The sequence below is a fragment of the Neovison vison genome, chromosome 7 (assembly GCF_020171115.1).
Source record: "Neovison vison isolate M4711 chromosome 7, ASM_NN_V1, whole genome shotgun sequence".
In the NCBI taxonomy this organism is placed as follows: domain Eukaryota; kingdom Metazoa; phylum Chordata; class Mammalia; order Carnivora; family Mustelidae; genus Neogale; species Neogale vison.
Window position 1 is genome coordinate 197,215,324 of NC_058097.1, and position 23,058 is coordinate 197,238,381.

At 45.6% G+C, this 23,058-nt stretch overlaps 1 protein-coding gene across 4 annotated transcripts; it reads right to left on the reverse strand.

The window, feature by feature from the left end:
* Positions 1 to 710: 710 nt before the first annotated feature.
* On the reverse strand, positions 711 to 23,054 carry CPSF7 (cleavage and polyadenylation specific factor 7). Of its 4 annotated transcripts, none has more exons than XM_044259421.1 (10): positions 22,979 to 23,054; positions 22,245 to 22,363; positions 15,667 to 15,885; positions 14,727 to 14,830; positions 14,203 to 14,348; positions 10,877 to 11,291; positions 10,259 to 10,377; positions 7,887 to 8,055; positions 7,061 to 7,228; positions 711 to 2,707 (listed from the first exon to the last, which is right to left on the reverse strand). In XM_044259421.1, exons 2-9 carry the CDS (start codon positions 22,296 to 22,298, stop codon positions 7,066 to 7,068), a joined length of 1,389 nt encoding a protein of 462 aa, XP_044115356.1. In that variant the 5' UTR covers positions 22,299 to 22,363; positions 22,979 to 23,054; the 3' UTR covers positions 711 to 2,707; positions 7,061 to 7,065. The 4 variants fall into 4 exon arrangements, with proteins under 4 accessions (XP_044115356.1, XP_044115354.1, XP_044115357.1 ...); XM_044259419.1 differs by having other exon boundaries at positions 14,176 to 14,348; XM_044259422.1 differs by having other exon boundaries at positions 22,906 to 22,986.
* Between the last annotated feature and the right edge of the window lie 4 nt (positions 23,055 to 23,058).

A 23,058-nucleotide genomic window follows, 5' to 3' on the forward strand; every position in this document is an offset into this window, starting at 1 on the left:
CTTCGCAGGTCCCAGTACACATTATGTACCACCTGGTCTCTTGTTCATCTTTTTGTACATGTAACACTTGTCTTGGTTCATCTGGCTCTTTGAAAAGCCGGGAGCTTTCTGTTAATTCCAAGGAGCCCACCCACAACACTCTGCTAAACTTTCTAATCTCTACTTCCTAAAGTTTAGACAGCATTACAGTTTCCAAAACATGTTCACGTTGCTCTCTTGGGTTCTTCAAACACCACTGTGTGAAACGCAGAACAGCTCTGGTTCTCGGCTCACAGCGGGCACTGGCAGGCATACTTCCAGACTCCGAGCAGAGGAGCCTTCCCTTCCTGAACTTGAGAACATTAGAGCCGAACTGTAAAGGGAGGGCATTTACTCGGAGAACAAACCTTAGGAATCTTGAAGGACAAAGGACAACTTGGAATTCTTCTTCCCTTAGCTTAGCTGGTTAAGGAAGCAAGCTAACCCTCAAGGGGCGCTTCAAAGACCTGCGCTCCAGGCCCCTTAGAGTCGCGCAGGCCGCCACACGCCCCGCCGGCGCTTCCAGCTCCGAACTCAGGGCTTCAGTGCCATCCCAGAGCCTCTACGTCAGCCCCGGCCCAGGTCCCAAATACCTCAACAAAGCTATTCAATGCAGAATCCATAAAACAGCTCACACCCCATTTATTATTTAAAAATATTTTGTTACAAAAGGAAAAAAATACAATGCAGTATAAAAGATTGACAGCGTCATCAAGTTTATTACACAATTTTCAACCTATCAGAAAGACAAACAAATCACCGACAACAGGGGGACGGGGCCTTGGCCTTTTTGAGGGCTGGGTTGTTTTTTTTTTTTTTTTCCTTTTGCTATCAGGAAATAGAACTAAAATTTGTGTCATTGAGTAAAAACAAAACAAAAATGGGGAGAAAAAATTCTCCGGGTAAACGGCTTTTCTGGTATTCTATATATATTTTTTTCCTTAAACTGTCACCTTACTTGGTTTTCTCTACATTTTAAAAAGACACCCGGAGCTGCTCTCGAGGATAAGCGCATCACTTAACACTTGGCCAGCCGGGCGGGGGGCCATGTTCTGAAGTGGAGGTGGGGATGGGGTTGGGGACAAGGGGAAAAAAGCTACAAACATGTAGCCTCTGTCCCAAGGGAATGTGCCTCTCCAACCCTGGGGGGACCCCCTCACTGACGGACTGAGGGCTACGTCAGAAACGTGCAGGGAAGAGGAAGGGTTCCGGTCCAACTCAGTCTCTCCCCTCTGAGCCAGAGGGTCTCGGGGGACCTTGCGTCTCCCATGCCACGTCTCTTCTCCCGTTAGATGTCACGCGCCCCGTACACGCATGCAGAGGCAGCAGCCATCGCCCCACGGGTACCGCAGGACTCTGCTGTTGCAGCTGTCGGCAGCAGCAACCACACCACAACTTGGATGTTCTGGGAAAAGCAATTCCATTTGCCCGTGTAGAACATGGCCCCCGGAGTGGTGGTCCTTAGAACTCTGAGCTGAGCTCACCTGAGTCAGGCCCACTTCCTCCTCGCTCATCAGAGGTCGGAAGCACCTCCACACTGAGCGAGGGGAACTATTAATACATCAACAGTCAAAAGGTGGAAAGACACCAAATCTGTGACTTCACCTGCCTGCTAGTGCCAGGTTCTCCCACAGTGAGTAAAATAGGTATGTACCTGGGGGATGCAAGCCCATGCTCACATCGAACCTGAAAAATGAAAGCCTCTATGGAAGTAGGCCACAGCCTGCCCAACCTGCCTCCGTCCTCCCGCTCCTGGAGTTCGCAAGGGTTCTTCACTGCTGAGGTCCGATGTCCCCGTCTCCCAAGGGCAGTAGCTTCCTCTAAAACAAGGAAGCAGCCTTCTTGGGGGAGGGGCTCCACGTGTGAAATGAAAAAGCCCCAGGAAAGGGAACACCTAGTACAGCGCGTTCTTCCAAGAGGCAACCAAGCACGAAGCAGCGGAGGGTGGTAACTGGCTCTGCCAGGCTCCCCAGCAGCAAGCAACCTCAGGGGCCTTCTCTACTTAGGAGGGGCAAGTCCACTGAGGCGGCCGGGCAGCAGGGAGGTGGGAAGGTTCAGCCCTCTGGGAGGTCAGGGAAACGAACCGTCAATATGTAAGAGGGAAAAGCAAGAACAGGAGAAGCTTCTCGTAAGGGAATTTCTGTTCTCAGAGTCCCTCCTCAAAGGGCTGGGAAGGTAAAGGAGTTAAACAAAGAAGTGGTATGTTAGCAAGGGGTTTGGACCCTCTTGGCCCCACCAAGCCTCGTGCGCAGGGCAGGAGCCTGGGCATATTTTGGCACACCCAGTCACTCTCCCAGATCCTGCATGGATCTGTTTTCTTTGGGAAGAAAGTCTTCCTGTCAGCCTCAACACTGAACTGCTCCTGGAGAATCAGAAACTCCTACGTTTCCTTGGACAAAGCACCATTCTCTGTGGAGACCAGGGGCCTGGACAGGTTTTCTTCCTGTCTGCCAGCCCTCCCAACCACACACAGTCTTCAGGTTCCTTCCCCTGACAAACGGGAGGGGTGGGACTGGGAGGGCTGCCAGGCAGTCTTCAGTCCTGTAGGGCAGAGGGTATTCCCTGGGTGTCGGAAGGGGGTGAGGGGTTTGGAGGAAGGGGGAGGGGTGGAGTGGCCTCCGTCCTTTAGTCCTGATCAAGGTGAGGAGATGCAAGTCCATTAAAAAAACATTTGCTTCCAACCAGACTCCTGCAATGAGAACATCAGAAGAAAAGAAAACACATGTTAGCGGTTACCTTCCGACTGATGGGCTTACGCGAGTTACACTGGCATCCTCTGAAGTTACAATGTATGAAGTAGGGTATATACACAGACAGAACGCAAGCCTGGGAAAGTGAAGGAAAGAAAGCAGGATTGTCTGGGGGTGTCTGGCACTGTGCGCAGTGTGGGAATGGTTGCAGGAGCTACAGTGAGTAGAGAGAAAAAAGCAGTTGACATCTCACTTTAAGGTTAGGGGAAAACAGACAATGAAACGAAGTTTCAAAGCAGTTTGACTGAAAAGGAGACTTTGCCCCGAGAAGTATGGAAACTACAACAATCCAAGGAGAGTTGTGATAAGGAAATATGGGGAACTGAAATACCATTTCAGAAAATCTGTTCTGAGCAAGCCAGAGCTTACCTTAAGGGGAGGGGTAAAAATCTGGAAATGGGAGGTACAATGGTAAGAAAATAAGTGTGCACATAACCAAATCCGTTCACCCCAAACACCCAAGAGGCCCTAGCAGGGAGCATGTACTTACACAGGAAACTCCTACTAAACTTTTCTCTCCAAGAAGCCCTGTTTAAAACAGACTCCAAACAGTGTTCTTGCAAGTACATGTGCGTGCACACACGTAAGGGGCCGGGGATCTTCTAACCTGTACTAAAGCTCAAGGGATTCTACATGTTTCCCCAGACAACAGCTTTGAGTGAGGGACCAAGAAACCGCCTAATACCAAGAGTTATCTGGCCAGGCTGGAACAGAAAGCAGAGCACAGAGATGAAAGAACCAGTAGTCCCCATTCAAGAAACCTAAAAGCACAATTAAGAACTTCTGCCAAACATTAAGACACTGTTAAAGCCACTCACTACATGTCTACCAAACTTAAGGTCCCTGGTACGCCCTGCCCTTTTCCAGTGTGGCAGCATCAGTAAGCTGGGAAGCGGCCTGGTCAATCTGACCACATAAAACAGAAGTCATAGGTAACAAGAGAAAGGGAGATTAAATTCAGGCTTGGGACTTCCGCTAAAGGCCAAACCCACAACACCGCCTACACACAAATGCTCACTTTATGGGGTGCTCTTCTGTAACCTGGGGGAGCTATCCAAGGGGGTGGGGGGAGAATCCACAAGCTGCCCAATCCTTTGATGTTCTGAAATGGCAATATTTCCATTTCGGATTCCCAGAATCTGTTACAGAGGGCACTGCCTTCCAGCTTCTCTAAACACCTATACTGCAGGCATCTGTCTCATTTCCTGTGAGGGAAAACAAAAGCCCTCTGTGCCTCTCCACTCCACACCATCTGTGTTTCTCAATCTTTGCACTGGATCAAAACTGAACAGAATGTTTAGTTTTCCTTGGACCAGGAGGAAAGGAATGAGGTGAGAACGATTATATCTTAAGTAGGATAATAGCTCCAAATAATGAGCCAAGAGCCAAGAACCACGAGAAGTTGAAGCCAAAGCCACATATTACCTAAGGATATCCTCAAATTCCAAGGCATACACACATATACCCGAAAACAGATGTAGTTTGGGAACGGTCCATACAAAACAAAACAGGATAACTAGCACATCAAGAAAAGTCAACTGCAGCACCCAGTTCTTAGAGCCTGTGGATACATTAGGTGGTAATGTCTGGATGTAGGCAGAAGCCCAAGTGGCCAATGAGACTGTGTCCTACTGGTGGTGCCCACCCTGAGGCAGGAGGGACAGAAAAGTTTGCTGTCTGTACTGCTGCCTCCAGACAGACACACCTTTTGGCTCTCAGGGAACACTGTCCATACAATATGAACACTAGTATTTTCTAACTAAAACATGTACACAGAGCTGGCACAGTTCTCCAGCTAAATGGGCCCAGGCACCATCTCCCCAACATGAGACGTCCTAAGTCAGGACCTGGTGACTGCAGATAGAATGCAGAGTCCTTAAGATGAGATGTGAGAAAATGACATTTTTGGGGTGCCTGATGCAATTCTTTTGGACTAGTTATCTGGAAGGAATGAGCAACATATCTATAGGATAAAACCTGGGGACCCAGAAAATCTGTTTCAGAGTTCCTTTTCCTCCTCTTGTCACAGGCCTGTACCAGCCAAATGACTGTTTTCTGGGAACTACTGGGTTGTAGGTTTTTCAGAGTTATCCAAAGTGCATCACCCTCATAATGGAAAAAAAAGTCCATTTTACAGGCAGAAGAAATGAAGCAAAACGACGGCTCCTGTTTCAGGTTCAGATGTTCAGTCCCCAAAATACTAATTGTCAGTGGATCTCACAACTTCTGTCAAAAGGCTATTAGAAGCAAAGCTGCCAGGAACTGTGACATGCAGTTCTATGTTCTAACTGCTCAAGGGAAAGTGGCCCCGGAGACTGTAATTCATGCTCTGCACCGACAAGTACCTCCCTGGTCACTATTCTAGTCTCTTCCACTCAGAAGGACCCACACTGTGAGCAGCAGGATTAAGGAAGGGGTGGCCCCAGACCCACAGCAACACTAGCAACTGTGCCGGCTCAAACAAGAGCAGGGAAACGCTGCTGCTGCCACAGAAGGGATGAGACAGGAACAGAGGTTTACCCTCTGCTCACCCTCCCACCCAGCCCGAGGCCAAACTAGGCCAGAGCTTTTTGTGAGCTCCACTCACCCTAGAGCCCTGGAGATACACGGGTACCTCCCCGTCTCAACCTGTTTGCAAAACCTAGAAAGAAGTATCTAGAACACACAGTCTGTTGGTTTTATATGGATTAGCTTAGATTTCCGTGACATCAAGCACTCTAAAATTTTGTGGAATAAACGAGTGGTTTAAGAACATAGAAGGCAGGCAGGTAAAAAATGTTAACTTCTCATTTCCCACTCATTCACCACATAAAGAAGGTAAAAAGAAATTTCCAGCTCTAACTGCTTATATTAATGGCAGATAATGCCAAACAACAAAGTAGAGGGCGGCAAGAAAACAGGACAGAACTCTTTTCTTGTTAGGACGCTGTCAGTAGGCCAAACACTGCACTTTCTGTTTCCATTCCGGCTACTGCTGGTGAAGTACCCTGGCATTCCCAGGGAGCGGAAGGGTCTCTCTTCCTGTCTTCATCCATTCACCCGTCTAGCCACCCCAAACGCATGGAGGAGAGCCGTTCTCGATCCACACCCTCCTGCCAGTCACTGTCACTTCAGCTCAACCAAACTGCAAAACACACACACACACACACACACACACACACACACAAGGACATTTTCATAACACACATGATGTGGAACCAAAGTCAAGATGAGATACTAAAGTCATCTGGGTCATGCAGTAGTTTCCAAGAACCAAAACCAGATCATCCTAGCCAGAGTCTAGACTGCTTTTAAAGGTCTCCAGAGAAACAGAATCAAAACCACTCTTGCTTGCTTATGTACTAGAAACAAATTTTGTTGGGAGCTTTCAGTTGGGATAGCTAAATCGGTGAGATAGAATGATGGGGCTGTGGTGCCTTCCCCCCACCCCTCCCTCACCCCAACCACTGAGGCCTGTCTGAGGATGAAGACAAAGAAAGAGCAGAGCTGAGGAATGTGGAGGGGTTAAGTCCTGAGGACACAGCTGGAGCCCCCAAACCCAGCCAAGCCTAACTCAACTTCTCCAGAACCTGAGTTAATATAGTTCCACTTACAACTCTTCTGCTTTTGTTTTTTGTTCCCCAAACAAATATATCCTTCCATTGAAATACCCTCCACACAGTCTCTATATTATTAAACATGATTATTTTTCCAGATCAGCTTTCTCCTAAAGCATCCTGAGTTTCAATATCCTTTTAATAGATCTTAATTCTTAAAAATCATCCATGTTGCGCCACAAAAACCTACAAGTAGGCAGTGGTCTTACTTTTCTGTCCTGGTCAATTTCCTGAAAACACCTTGCCAGTTTAGTGGGGTGAAAATATAACTGGATATCGTCTACTAAGAACTTGGTATGTGACGAGAACCAGGAGTGCTAACGCTCCGGACGATTGTCTCACTGAATTCAGGGAGACAGCTGCTCATGCTATCTTCACTTACAAATGAGGAAACTGAAGAACAAAGCAACACGGCCAGCAGACACTGTGTTCTCAGCCCGGACGCCAAGCTGTCTCTCAGATACCAGGTTAAGGCAGACAAGACACAAAACCAGCTCAATCTCAGGTCCATTTCAGGGTGAGACTTCTCCAAACAATCAGGAAGAGCAGGAAATCTGCCCGCCTCAATTTTCTGTTACCTAAGTCAAAAAGTCCTCCCTTTCTCTTAATTTGCTTTCAAAAAGAGCAGACTCTTCATGATCAGTATTTTTTTCTTTTATAAGAGCGCCCACAGCCAGCAGCGGGGCTTCGTCCCACCTTTCTCAGTGGTGCCGGTCCCGTTCTCTATCCCGGTGTCTCTCGTGCTCCCGGTTCCTTTCTTGGAAATACTCATCATGCCGATCTTCGTTATGAAGCAGGTCCCGATGCCTCCTGCTGCTCTCCCGGGACCGGCTAGGTGACCTCTCTCGGGACCGATGTCTTTTCCTATTAGAAAGATCCTTCAGCCTCACTCGGAGAACCTACCACATGCCTTCCAAGAGTGTTGTGTTTTCGTGTCTTCCGGTATTTGTCTGAACCACTTTCCTACTACAGGCCCAATGTCTGAGAATGTTAGCTCTTTGAGGACTGCTAGTCTTTTTTTGGGAAAACAGTAGCAGTCAAATGTGTTGAGATCTTACTAATGCATCAGGCACAGTGCTAGGAGCTTTACATGCTTATCTCCCCTAATCTCTACACCAGATCTGTAAGAGAAGTACTGCTATTGTCCCTTTTCCAAAGACGAGAAGAGTGTTTGGAAAGCTGACTGACTGCTATACTCAAAGCCATACAAGTACTTGGGAGCAAAACTAGATCTGAATCCAAGCACGTATGGCTTCAAAGCCCATGTTCTTAACTATCCACCAGTCTATATTCCTAAACAGCCCGCTGCCTCACCGTGTTGGGTGACAACACGGACTGCACACGTTACGACATGTGTTGATGCAGATGCTTGATTAATTCCGTCCCCTTAAAGACACCAGGGTGAGGCCGGCTCTTCCAGCCAGGGCCTTGCCAGATCCCCTGGGCTCTCTTCCTCCCCCTGCCAATCCCTGGAAGAGTGCTGCTTGCGGCTGGCAGGCTGCTGAAGCAACCAACAACTCACCTGGACGAGCTCCCGCTGGCACCCACACTGTAGGACTTGGCTTCAATGCCATGAAGACAGTCCTTAAGAGAGGAGATGAGGACACGGCAACGCTCATCATTGGCGACCCGGGACTGTTTGATAACAGCAATGGCTGTGAGCAGCGTCTCAATCGCGTCACTGTAATCCCCTGACAGGGGACGGATGGGAAAGGCCAAGGATGAGCAGAGGCAGTAAACTAACTGGACCGAAAGGAGAACTCAGGAGGACACAAAGCAAGAGTAACTAGTTGTCCCACAGAACCATGGTAAGATGGATGAGGCTAAGTGGCAGGTAGAAGAGTAGACGGCACCTGTATTCCACCAGTCTGCAATCAGACAGAGGTTCTCGGATGTTGCTAGTGGATGTGCAAACCGGAGCAGGGTGGTCTGAGGGTGATCTGACAATAGCCATTACAATAAACAATGTGCATACTTTCTGACCCAGCAATTCTAAGAATATTCTACTTCTGTTCACAAGTGTGTATGCTTAACAATGTTGTTTCAGCATTATTTTATCAAAAAATTAGACATAACCTAGAAGTTCCCTCAGTAGGGTGCTATATAAATTACGGGATGTTGGTTTTATAAAATACTACACAGTTGTTAAAAAGCACACAACACATCTACAGGTAAACAAAGTAATCCACGTAAAGCGCTTAGCACAGTGCCAGGCACACAGTAAGGGCTCGATTAACATCAGGTATTATTATATATTGACAGATGTCCAGAATATATGAATTTCTAAAAATCTGCAAAAACAGTATTCCATTTTTGTAAAAAGAATAAAAATTCTATATATGTTGTCATATGCACAGAAAAAAAAAAAACCCGAGGGACAGACACTAAATTGTAGAAGGTGGTGTTGGTGGTGGCCCTTGTACAGACTTTTATTAATCACCACAGCACGTTTCTAAGTCTGAATTATTTTGAATCTATAATCAGATGTGTACACATGTATATGTAACGTATATCTAACACGTCTATATGCGGAGTGTATCCATACGTATGTATTTTTTAAATTATGCTGCCATCAAGAACTAGCCCCTTCATTCCCCAAAGGTGAGCAAGGATCAGGGATCGTGGTCAGGGGCTGGGTACCTGCAGAATGCTTTCCCAAGCTACATCTAGCACATCCAGACAGAAGATAATGTGAGGAAAGCATGAAACCAGACAGGGGTCCAGTGATGAAGACTGGCAGCCTCCTCTATGCAGGGCCGTGAGAAAAGATCAGAAACTGTGGAGGAACTTTGATTCTGTGGAGGTCCAGGAACACCAGGATGTCAGCTCTCCTGGGATGGGGAATTTCTGCTTATTTTGTAGGCATTCATTAAGTATTTGTGGTGTGAATGACTTAAATGAGAACAAAAAGGAAGGGAGACAGAGATTCAATTATTGATTTCTCTAAGTGAAGGAGTTGATAAGGAAGTACAATGACTATTTCCTTTATACTCCTCTGTATATTGGACTTGTTAAAATGAGCACAGATTACTTTCTAATTAAAAAAATCCTTCAGATGTCAATGAAAGTTTTCTGGAGGGGAAAAAAAAAAGAGAGAGAATACATGTATTTCCTGTCTTTAACCTACTCTGTGGATTCAAATTTTGCAGCCAAAGATGAGAAATTACAGAAAACAGATGGTAATATTTAGTGTTAACTTACTTCTTAGGAGATCTGACAGTCTACATTTACATTAATGTGGGAAACTCACAAGAAGGAAGCGAGTATGACTCATATCATAATGTGAAACTTGGACCAGAACCCTATAAAGAACCAAAGATTCCATGCCAGGGCTCTCCGAGTCACAGCTTCTGGTTCTGCCCACTTAGTACTGACAGCAGGGCAGAAGTTAGCTCTAAGGGCATACTATGTCTTACGAGGACACCCAACAGACTTGCCTCTTTCTAGGCTGGCTACAGGGAGGCCTGCGGTTCTGTCTAGACCCCAAATATATAAAGAGATTCCATATCAAACCACATCTAGTTGGGGTATCAGTCCTAAAAAAACCTGGGATCTATACTAGGTACTACGAAGACACTAGGTCCACTGATGAACCACTGAGATCTCCACAAGGCCAGGAATTTCATTCTACAACAAAAACTACAATCAGATACTATTAGTTATTTATAATCTAGTCACGAAGTTTGTCTTCATGGGGCAGGTCTGGATACAGACTAACACCACTAGAGCGTCCCCAAAGCCGTTCAAGCAGGTTATATATTACCCAAAATGTGCCACTCTAGAGAATCTAACAGTGCTTCAATTTTATCCTGCTGAACTTCTTGCCAATGGAAATGACAAAACATGGAAAAACTAAAGGTAAGGAGAAAATGGCAAAGGTTAAGGCTGAGTTACCTGCACTGGCTCCAGCTACCGCTTTGGAAATGGCACTGCTGGAAATTGCTCTATTTCGCTTCATGATCTCTTCAAATTCTGCTTCACTCACTGTAGAGGGCGGAGGGCCCGAATCTCGGCTGCACAGAAATAACACCATTCCTGATTGCTCACACTTCTTATTATCTTTACCAGATCCTACCATACAGTATTAATCATGCTCTCCAATATAATGTCTTACATGCTTCTCAGCCTGCTCATGTTTTATGCGTTCACATTCTCTTCAAGGACAGGATTTACAACATATTCTTTTGTAATTCTGGCGTGACCTGATAGCGCTAGACATTCACAGAAACCCTAACAGCCACATACAGCACTTGATTTAATCAAGCTCCTTAAAAAGGGATGCGGAAGACATGGTTTGGGTCAAGAGACTTAGATACAAATGAAACACCAAATAAAAAACATTATCTAACAGATGGTTAACTATTTCCCAGGACTCAATACTATGACAAGAGAGTTTCCACAAGGGAGAACACAAGAATTCACACTCACTTCCTCAGGGAGAATAAAATGCTTAACACATGGTATACCCTACTATACCTGGCTCAGATCTGAAAGGAACAAGATAGTCCTTACCTGCCATGGTGGTTATAGGGTGCGGAGGCCTTCATGTAAGTATCTGGTGGAGGCCCCACTGTAGCATTTGGTGGGGGGAAGAAGGCTGGATTGAGGTGAAGGGCAGGTGGGATGGCCCCAGGGGGAGGTACAGCCAGATGAGGAGGTAATCGAGGAGGAGGGGGCATGAGATGCTGGTAGTGGATGCCAGGAGGAGGAGGAGGGACCCCAAAGCTTGAGGAGAGAGGAGGAGGGGGTGGAATTGGGGGTGGGGGCAAACCCATCAGGGGGAGGGCTGAAGGAGGGCGATTGAAGTAGGGTAGCACACTGGGGGGCTTATCCACACGGGCCGATGAGGGTACAAGGTTCTCAGAGGGTGTGGCCCGTCCATCAGCAGAATCACTAGAATCCCGGGAATGGGCCCGTGGAGGTATTCCTATGAAGGAAAACAGAACTAACGTTACTGCCCAAACCTTTACATGTACCCATGGAACCAGATCCTTCAGCCACAGTCCTCTGACACCATAGTGAAGAAGGCGACAGGCACCTGAGGAAGAAGGTAAAATCATCTACTCCTTTTTCTTTGGCCTCAAAAAGAAAGGGCAGAGGCAAGTTAGTTAATTCATAAACCCAGAAAGCAGTTATCACCAATTCCATATCAAAGAATGCTCTTTATCTAGAACTTTGTGCTTCACACTTAATTTATCCTTCGATTTGTTTTCTATTTCTAAATGCAGGATCCTAATTAACCCATGAGAAAATGACACTGTTGGGAAGTATGTTCATTACAGTTCTGGCGGATTCAAGCAGATGTGAAATCCCCCGTCCCTGATCAAGAGGCTCAGGGCCTCTCGCCTTTGACCAGTACTAGTTGACCTGAGATCAGTACTATCCTACTGTGCACCTGGAATTTTCTCTTTGCAGGGAATTTGGGATAAGTGAGAGAAGGGCAGGGGATAGATACTTCCCCCATCCACATACCAAAACTGTCACTGGGATGGGGAAGAGATATACGCCACAGAAGACTAGAGGTCAAGTGAGAAGCAGAGAGAAAATGGGAGGTAAGCCAAGATCAGATGTGCCCACAGACGGAGCAGACGGCACAGCTGACAGCAGGGACTCCTAGTAAAAGCTTAGTTAAAAAAAAAAAGCCTCCTATTTGGGGAACTCCCACTGTATTTCAATGGCCCAAACACTGTACCCCACAGGAGGATCACCACAGCACGCCAGTATGGTGCTGGGCACAAGAGGGGCTCACATGTGCTTGTTTACAGCTGGGGATATGGCTGGCCATTGTCAAGTCACTCAGTTAAACTTGTTCACTCTCGCCAATTTAACAGTGTACTCCAAGCCTGGTTCATGTGGAATCCAACAGAACATAATCCCATGGCCTTAGGAGTCTTGGAAGCAGAGAGATGCTGTTGGCAGTCAAATGTGGACAGAAAGGTGAGTGCTCCTAGAACTAATACTTGCTGGTAAACCCAACTCCGGTTTCCGGCATGGGGGGGACCCATCATCCCAGCAACCACCTCGCTTTGTCCTCTGCGGTTTATCACTGGTGCCAGTCATGGCACACTTGTGCTTCATGTCTCATCCCCACGGCAACCTGTTTTTTCCCTGAGTTCTTTCAAACCAAAGAAAGAGGTATTAGCAAGTGGGATCCTCTGAAAGTTAGCCATCTTCCCAGCTACTCTTCCTACTTGTGCAAGGGTTCTGGGTTGTATCTATGGCTACAATCCCAAGAGGAGCAACCATTTTTAAGTAGAGAAGTCCACCAGCTGTACTTAGTACTGTACTATGCGACAGAGCAGAAAACCACCACTCAGTCACTGCCATCATTTCAGCAAAGAAAGGGAACCCCGAGGAGTAAACAGCTAAGCGCAAGTAGAAATGCTATCCCTAATGCAACTGTACATTTATGCAGCTTAGGAAAGTCAGAAAAGGGTCAAATCATACAAAAGCTCTGAAACAGAAGAACTTGAAAATTCAAGCTGTTAAAGAAGAACAGTATGTGCCTTTTAACCCAGAGCAATGGGAGTTCACACTAGAACCATCTAGGCGCTCAATCCAGTCAGAAGAACAGTTGTTCCTATGCAAGAGAGACGTGGCCTATCTCCACCTTCAATCAATCGATACAAGATCCCAGTGGACCACCTGATCAATACAAAGCACTATTTTGAGAGCAGAACCTAAGAAATGAAGGAATGCAAGTGATGACACTTTCCCCACGACCCCCACCCGTCACCCCCACTGTCAGAAAAGAAAGAAAAGACAGTTGGCTGCTTCGGGCAAGGCCTTGCAGGGTGGCTGCACCTTGTGAGGTCAGGAAAATCCAAGGGCTGGTCCTCAGGTTTCGCAGATTCAGAAACTCGACTTTAGAAGTTCACCCCAGGGGTCACTGTACCCTAGAAAATTGATTCACGCTAACCAAACTCACAAGAGACTGATTCATAAACCAGAATGCCAATTTATTAATTTACAATGAGAAATATAACTGCCAAGCAGACCGGAATAGTTGTGTCGGCTGGTCAGCGCATTCTCTTCCCAGTAGGAGAGCCTAGTTGGGAAACCAAATTAGTATCAGAAGGTGGCTTGGTGAGTACAGAATCAGAACAAAGGGAGTAAGGTGAACTCAGGGAAACTGTCATCAAGCTAAGGTCGTGTAATGCAGCTTTATTAGTAGGAAATACTTGCCAAGCAGATTAAAACATCAGGTAACTGAATGGGCACCCTGTCCCCTGGACAGTGCTGGAGAAATACTGTTAAACTCTTCTTTTCCAACAGGCCTTTTGGTTGCTTTCTTACAAAGCACCCTTCCAGCACATGTTTATGATAAGATTATAGCCATCTTTACAAATATTACCTGCACGTTAGGGCGGCTGCTTGTTAATTTATAAAGAGCACATGTTACAATTAAGCCCATTCACTTATACACTGATTTTTTACACAAAACCACATAATTTAAAGTTGACAGGAATTTTAAACATCATGTATCTACTTCAGAGAGGGGAAGAGGCCCTAAGCAGTACAGTGACTTCCCCAAGGTGACACAATGAGTCAGTGGCAGAGCCAGAACCTACCTCTCAGCACAGGGCTCTTTTTTGTACACAGCCTCATTTCTGGGTCTACTAATTGCCCATGCTACCAACACCCCCCACCCCCCCCCCCCCTCCCTCCCCACCCTCCCCACCCTCCCCACCCCCACCCCTTTCCCCCAACTCCTCCACACTGGAGGCAGAGCCCACGCCACAGAAAACAAACCCGCACACAGAAAACAAACCCACAAAATTGCCCCCTTCATACAGATGGTCTCCACGTACCCCCTCTTGGGACTCGGACGCACTCACGTTTCCGAGCCTGTGCCTCAAACTGTGACAGGTTTTGCCGGGTGGCCGGCCTCACGTCCACTTTTTCTCCATTAAGAACTTTTCCTGGAAGGAGTTCCAACAATTTGTGGACAGAGTTTTCAGAGGCTACCACCACCTCAGCATACCTTGGGGAAGAAAAGTAAAAAATGAGTGAGATCTACCAGCCAAGCAAGAGAGGAACAAAGAAACTCTCTTCCACTTTTAGTGAAAATGGGTAAAGCAAAAATTCCTTGCTAATACAACATACACAAAACTAGCACCAATGAAAAGGTGTCAGTCTGTATTTTCCTATTATTTGGAATCAGAAATTAGTTATTTTCGCCCCTCAATGGATGGACATTGTTACACTGCAGCTAGGTCCCCGTTCTAAGGTGGTCTGTCAAAACCAAGGCAGTAACCTGTGCCAGGGGTCAGAGGGGTTAAAATCCAGGGCCAAAATACATCATAGATCTGTTATCCTAATGATGACAAACTAAAAGGGACTTCTCAAATCCAGACCTCACCCTTTGGACTGGCCATTTGCTCGATTCTCTGCAAATTTCAACTCCACCACATCATAGACTCCTATAGAGCGAATAACCTGGATCAGCTGCTGGTCTGTGGTCCACTGGGGCCGGCAAGATGGAAAAGGAAGAAATGTCAAGAGCTACACCCCCTCCCCACCTAGAATGTCCCAAACCCTTTCCCCAAACCTAGGATTCTAGTCACAGCCATGACCTCCCACAGAAACCCAAGAGCCCATCAACAGTTCAATTAGTGCAGGCTTTTCTGATTACCCTCACCCACCCAGAATTCCAAAGCCCCCTGCTCCCTTCCTAATCCCCATCTTTTGAGATTAAGAAAATTAAAACCTATTTTAACTCTGACCGCCATTTGGGCTGCCTCGTCATGAGTTAAAACAATGATTACTAACAGCTTTTAATGAGAGACCTAACAGGCTACAGTTTGACCACTGTCAGGACTTTTCCCTCAGTATGTACATTTCCTAATTTGGACCCTCCCTCCACCAGCCCCAAAACATGTCTGTCACGAAAGAACTTTTGCAGAACAATAATCGCCACCTACCCTGAATATACTAGAACTATCAAGGTCTTTGATCCCTGTCACCCATCGTTATCAAAGGACCATCGAATGACCACCAAGAGTTCAAGGTGTTCACTCTGAAATCTCATCCCACAGATGACCCTGCTAGACATAAAGCCCCAGGGTCAGGGGCATTAACAAGATGGCAGAAAAAGCAACTACCCACTTATTGCTTTCTTCGGCACCAGTACGTCCTCAGGATAGTTCTCTTTCAGAGATCAATCCAACCTGATCCCAGGAAAAAGAAATCCAACCCCATCAGAGCACAAAACAGTGCAACAGTGGTTTTTGAAAATGCCATCACCTCCCAGCGCTCTCCCTCCAGCCTACCCAGAAGGCTTTTGGGTTCCCCATGCTCACCCAGGAGAAGCTGCCCACGTAGACAGCAGCTCGCCTATTGCGGAGGCCGCTGTACGTGTACAGGATCGCAGGACTCTTGTTATTGGGCTTGGGAGACGGCTCCTGGCGAACAGGAGGAGGCGGCTCAGTGCTGCTGCTTCTATCATCTGAGGGCTGTGAGGTGGCTGTCAACACGTCATCATAGAGGTCAATCTGATCTGTATTGTTGAACTCTGGGTCCTAAGAGATGGGTTGGCAAAGGTGGGTTTGCAGACCTTCCACTGGATTTATTCTGTTTCATTCTAGTTTACTTAGAATCCACAGTCAAGGGGCGCCTGGGTGGCTCAGTGGGTTAAAGCCTCTGCCTTCGGCTTGGGTCATGATCCCAGAGTCCTGGGATGGAGCCCCACGTCGGGCTCTCTGCTCTGCGGGGAGCCTGCTTCCCTCTCTCTCTCTCTGCCTGCCTCTCTGCCTACTTATGATCTCTGTCTGTCAAATAAATAAATAAATCTTTCAAAAAAAAAAAAAAAGAATCCACAGTCAAATACTTGATAACAACATGCAAAAACTTCCCTGTTCTACTCTAGGAAACTAGGTAAGAATAATTTTTCACTTAAACCATTTCACTGAATTATGCTTCTGTAGGTTTTTCTCTCAAGACCCTGTTAGTAGTCTGCAATGTTTCCCGCTTCAGCCAACTGTAAGAATCAAAAGGTACATGATGATTACAAAAACAAAATAATAATGCATAAAGATGCACCTGCTACTGTTGTCAATGAGGTCAGCTTCTGAAGGGCCACATCTAAGATTAACGAAAACTTATTTTCCACATCTTGTGCTATTTCCAAAATCAAGAGTTACAGAAAACTTACTACTCTATTTAATGAAAATATATTCATCTCGAAATAAAAAGCAGGGGAAAAGCATATTAAAGTGAGAACCCAGAATGTAAAAAAACAATCAGAGCTACTGGTTTAAACTTTCAGATTTACACAAATGACTCAGAGAAGCTCTAAAACTCAACAACCCATCTTTCTAGTAACCATCAAAGAAACATTTTTTTAAAAGGGAAAAGAATACTCTGGGAGATTTTTCCCTTACTATTTCTCGGATGATAATGCAGCTCCAATACATTACTGTGACTCTTTTAATAAATAAGAGACTTTTCGGAGCAACACCAGAGATGTTCAAGGATACACAAAAACAGTGAAGTTCTCTCAAATCTAAGGGTCAGAAAAAAGGACAGACACCCACACCATAAGCTATGTTGCAGTAAGCATTTACAAGGTGAACGTGTACTCCAAAAACATAATGCAAAGTATACTTTATGTGTTATGTTTACTTGTTTATTGCTATCATGGGCTGAATTTGCCTGTTCCCACAAAAATGCTATGTTGAAACCTATTCCCCAATGTGATGGTATCAGGAGGTGGGGTCTTTGGGAAATAATTACAATTAGACCAGGTTTTGAGGGTGGAACCTCACCAAGCCAAGAGCTTGCTTGCTCTGCTCTGCATGCATGAGGATACAAGCTGGCATTCTGCAACCCGAAGAGGGCCCTCTCTGCCACCCAAACCTGACTTCAACCTTCCAGTCCCCAGAACTACAAGTAAATCTGTTGTTTATGAGCCACTCGGTTTTTGATATTTTCTTATAGCAGCCAAATTAACACCATATACCCCAAATCCTAAAACCATAAGAGCTACTACCAGGAAATCTTAATGTTTCAGATTTGTGATGTTATCTCAAGGAGCTCTTTTTATGTTAAGGATCGAGAGTATTTTTCCAGGTAATATTCTAAAACATCCCAACAGTGCTAAAGATGCTGCTGCCAAAATGACAGAGACAGATGTCCAAAGTGTTTTAAGGGAACTATAGCTCATTCACATCATTGCTGTATTTTTAAAAAAGGAATAAAGGGAAAACCTACATTAAGTAACTTGTCTAGTTCCCTGAAGAAAGGGAGCACTTCCTCCAACGCAACTCAAGACGGGAAGCTCCAATAACTTTCTCTGTTCAATTCCATCATAAGAACTGTAGATTCTAAAGTGAGACTAGAGAGGGGACTCACTAAAAAATTCATTCCTAGACCTATATAACATCACAAACTTCTGGAAACCATCTTTTAGTTTCTCAGTTCATCTCAAGTACAATGGAAGAACATGCACACAAAAATAGCATTCTCACTGTTCTGACAGGAAAGGGGAAAGGATTCTACTTCCCGAGGCAAAAAATAATTTCAAATACTACAAATACTCTAAAAAACCCCACAAGAGTTTATACCTTGTAAAAATATCAGAGGGAATGGCAAAAGAGACTTTTTAGAGGGAATTTAAAAACAAGAAAGGGAGGGCAGTGTGGAACCCAGGGGGCTCCGTCGGTTAAGAGCGAGACTCCTGGTCTCCACTCAGCTCGTGATCTCAGGGTTGTGGAATCGAGCCCCATGGGCTCTAGACCAGCGTGGAGTCTAACTGAGATGGTCTCCCTCTCCCTCTGACCCTCCCCTGCTCACGTGCTCTCTCCCTCTAAAATTAAAAAACTAAAATCTTAAAAAAAAATCAAACAAGAAAAGGAATGAAGACAAGTGAGCACAGAAAGACCGTTCTATGTAGTCAAATTGCAAATAAATAAGCATCTTGGATAAAAAGAGGATGTAAAGAACAGGAAGAGAAGAGAACATCAGAGAGCACAGGGTGGGTAATAAATTAAGTGAAGTGCTAAAAACTTGACAAATACAATGAGTGTAAAATACTTCATAGCCCTTTTGTCTCAAAGAACTGCAACTTTAAACAAAATCATTTATTCACTTATTCATATAGTAGGGATGGGGATATGCCTTATGGGTCAGGGTAAAGGAAAAAGAGGGAAACCACTGGACCCTCTCTGATGTTCTAATCCTTAGAGAGCACTACTTTACTCCAGGGCACTTTTTAAATTTAAATCAAGGATTCTGAAGTAAAACATAAAGGGGAATAAAGAAACACACCATTGTGGATACTCAGTGGAACCAAACTGGAATTCCTTCCAGGCAGTATCTGGGATTCAGAGATGTATGTCTAAAATTTATAATACCAAAATTACCACTGATAATTGGGCAGTGAACTAACACGCAGATCGATCGGACAGCTCAGAGACCACACACATCACCAGGAAATCTCCCATACTGCAAGCCGACGCCAACAATCTACTCTTTCAGGAACCCTTAGAGAGCACGAAAGACTCAAGTCCTGAAAATCCTTGTATATGGATTACCTTACCACTTTAAGAAGCACAAAAGGATTCAATGAATCCAAAATTGTCACAAGATTCAAATGGTTTCTCTGGGCCATAGAACCTCGGTTCAAAAAAGTTGGTGGGAACTGTTCTGATGCACAGAGCAGGCCTGTTGAGGAGTCTGTTGAAGAAACAACGTATCAAGTTCTGTTTGGATTTAAATCTACTGGCAACACCAATGCATTTTAACTTCTTCAGCTGGTAAAACAGAAAAACAGGTTAAGGGCCTGAGGTTTTTCTGATTACCATATATGAGCTGGTGATTATGCAGTGTTGGATTAGATTAAAGCAAAATCTAATTCTACAAATTAAATGAAAAAATACAATGTTTTACATGCATTGATGCTGAAGATTTCATTCCAGGGAGATTAAAAAGTAAGTATGTATTTAAAACTAAATGAAAATCTCAAGAAAAATTTTGTTTAATAGCACAGAAAGAATTAGGTCTCTGAAACTTTTTAGATACAAAAGAACTTGTGCAATTTTGAATTTAAATAAGAACTTCTCCACCTGAATGCTCAGTGTTTCTATCCTCCAACCACCTTTTCCTGATATCTGAGGGAAGTAAGAAAAGCTAAGACTTATTGTTCTCAAAGCCACCTATTTGATACCATTGTTCTTCTAATTGTAACAAAAGCTCTAAAAAAGTTTTTGGCTTTATAATGACTATGTCTAGTCCTCACCTTATGCCCTCCTTCCCTGCTATCCACTGTCCTCAACTACCAGGAATGGAACCTCTTTTGAACACAGGGATCCATTTCGTCCCTGTTCGTTCACTAGTCCTGACACTAACAGAAATTGCACAATAAGCACTCATTGATGGAAGTGGCAAACAGAATTGGGCAATGTGCAAAGCGTCTCCCTTAAGAGGCTAAACACTCAGTAAAGTGGCAGCTCTCACTTTTTCAGAGTGCTTCTCCCCAGTCCAAGGGAGCAGCGGTGAATTTCAACTCCCAGTGTGACAGGAGTAAAGCAGCTCTGCAAAAGAGGCTTTTACAGCCCATGTCATAAGAGATCAGGGCGCCAGAACCACAGGTTCCGTCCAGGGGCTGTGTTCATTTAGCTTGGGGAGCAGCGTACATGTGACAGGGTTCTCGTGCACGGGTTGGCTTGGTATGAATCCTTAAAACATTCTAAAATACAATCTCTACTGGCTGCCTTCAGTCTAACCTTGCTTTTAACAATCCGCGCCAAACAGAACTTTAATCATTTCTTTAGCAGCCTCCAAACTACACTAAATCCAGCTTTACCAAAAATTAATTCACTGGGGGTGATGGGGGGTGGGCAGTGGACGACACCCCTCCTGGACCTTCCACAAGTGGACATAAAACATTCAAAATCTATACTTCTTTCACCGTGCCAAGCATTAAATATTGTCTGTTCAGTATAAATGTCTACTAGATTCCACATGCCATCTCTGGCCTATCTTAAACTCACAAAAAAGCCTTTTCTAACTGAAGAGATAAAACCAATTGAGGCCAATGACTTCTATCCTCACAAAACAGTGACCACTAGACAAGGCCTGTGCCTTGACTAGAACCTCCAACTTACACTGCTTAAGAAATTATGGACTTCCATTCTTTCCCACCAAAGGTGGCTAGCCTGCACCATTCTGCCCGTTTCTCAAAATGAATCAGCAGCATTGTTATCAACCCAGAGAAAGAAATTAAGGGGGAAGAAGGGTTTTTATTATTAATAAATACTACGAGAACCTCCTTCTTTTCTTCCTATCTTGTATTAAAAACAAAACAAAAGCAACCCACAACTTGTAAAGAGTAGTAAAGATCTGATTCAAAGTAAACGGAAAACAATGGTGTGTAACTACACTCCTATACTAAATCTTTCTTTTCATCCATAATTACTTGACTTGTTTGAACTTAACAAGTTTTTTTCCGCATTTTCCCAGGTCTCCTCAGGTAAACTGAGTCCTCTACATGTGACTACCAGTTGACCTGTATTTAGGTCAACTGGTAGTCACACGGTAGTAACTTTTAGGTCAACTGGTAGTCACATGTAGAGGACTCAGTTTACCTGAGGAGACCTGGAAAATGGCAATTAAACAAATTAACTGGTGACGCTGGTGGGTACAAGCTCACTATACTGGCCTACTTTTGTGTTCTAAAATCTCCACGTTAAAACAGGACAATGTGTTTTTTGTTAAATGTATACTTCTGCCAAGTAAAGAAAATGACATGTATAAAACCTCTGTTGCCTTGTATAAAAGTCAGGGTCTAACCAGGGGACTTTCTTTCTCTAATCTTTTTATCCTCTTTCCAGGTCCTTATGTATACCCACTGAAAGATCCTAATGGGAAGAACCAGTTTAATCAAGTAAAAATGGGACTGAAAACAATCTGGGCAAGATAATTATTAAGTTTTAAAGAAACTATGGAACATTCTTGAGATTGACCTCAATATGTTAGATTATCATTTCAAAGGAAATCATTACATAATGTTCCTTAACATAACATAGAGCAACCAACAAACCCAGGGTATATAAGGGGGTCTACAAGTGCTTTTTAACTGGTTTATCCAATACCTTTACCTCTATCCTCAAAACAATTGGATTCACCAATAAAATTTATTTCACCAAAATGCCTATGTACCTCTTAAGACTAGAATCAAACTACTTAGAGAAGGAAGACAGACCCAAAACAGTCAGAATGAAGCTGAGATTAAATGCTAAAGTACGTCTTCTACTGTGTTTTTGCACCATCTTATGGAGAAGAGGACCAAATTTCTCCAGCTGCCCTTTCAAAGCATTGCAAACGAGGGTGCCTGGGTGGCTCAGGGCGTTAAGCCTCCTCTTGATTACAGTATAGGTCGTGACCTCAGGGTTGTGATCTCAGCTCTGCACTGGGCAAGGAGCGCTTAAGAGTCTCTCCCCGTCTTCCCCCTCTTCCCACCTCTCCCTCACAAAAGGGGAAAAAAAAAAAAAAAGGTCCGCAAAGGAACAGGTATCAACACTGTCCTCATGAATACTACAGCAAACTTAAGTGTGATTTTTAAGTGTGGTTAGTCTTTGAGGAGACTGACACCCAAGTTTGGCCTCCTGGGGGAGCAAGTTCCACAGGTTGATTCACCATTCTATTAAACCTAATTTTTATTTGCTTTTAAAGCCTGTAAAATTAAGCCTTGGGAGCTTAAAATTAACATAAGCGGAATGATCAAACGTCTTGAAAGTCTGTGACAGAGTAAAATTTTAGACCCGATAGAGGGATGTTCAGGCCTAGCAAGGCCTGCCGCAGCTTGGAACCACTGCAAGTTTGACGAAAGTGATTCTTCAGCAGATCCAGGAAAATCCCAATGCTCCCGATGACCCCTCACCTGATTGAACTCCTCGTCAGCATATATATCAATCAAGTCCACTCCTTCTGACATGGCTCCGGAAGGAAGATCGCGAGCCCGGAGAACGGACAAAGTAAGGAAGATGCCACTGCGGTATCCTGAAAGAGGCAAGAGTTAGAAAGCATGAGGGTCCCGGGCTAGGAAGAGAGCAATGGTTGCCAACCTCCCGTCTCCAGAGACGCAGCATCCCGGCAGCCCAAGCTCGGTCCACCCGCTCCGCCCCGCCCCACCCCCGGCCTCGCGCCGCCCCTCGCTCTCCCAGGCCGCCGGGGCTCGCGGGGCTCGCTGCCCATCACCCTCGGGCCCGACCCGAGTTGCGCCGCAGCTGTCCGCGGCGCGACGGCAAAGTCCAGGCCTCTGCTCCTAGGGGCCCTGGGACGGCGCTGGGAAGAACGACGGCGGCAAAGCCCGCAGCCCCAGCCCGCTGCACCTGCCTAGGCTCCAAAGCAGTCCCGGCTAGAGTCCCCGCGGGTCGTGCAGCTCCAGCCGCCTCCGCTCCCCACCCAGGCCTAGTCCTCGCCCCCAACTAGGCCCGCCCCGCTCCCTCCCCACAGACTCGGCCCGGCGCCCTCGGCCTCCTCCCTCAAAGGCCCGCACCTCCCCCCGCCCGCCGACTCCGGCTACCCCAAACTCAACCGACCCCCTCCCAGTCTCAGCGCTGGCCCCGAGCCCTCTTCCGGCCCAGCCGGCCCACGGCCGCGCGCCCCCGTTACCGGGAATATGGCGGCGGCGGCGGCGAGTCCGGACTAGGCCCGAAGCGCGCGAACCGCTCTCGGCCCCAGGTCCCGCCCCC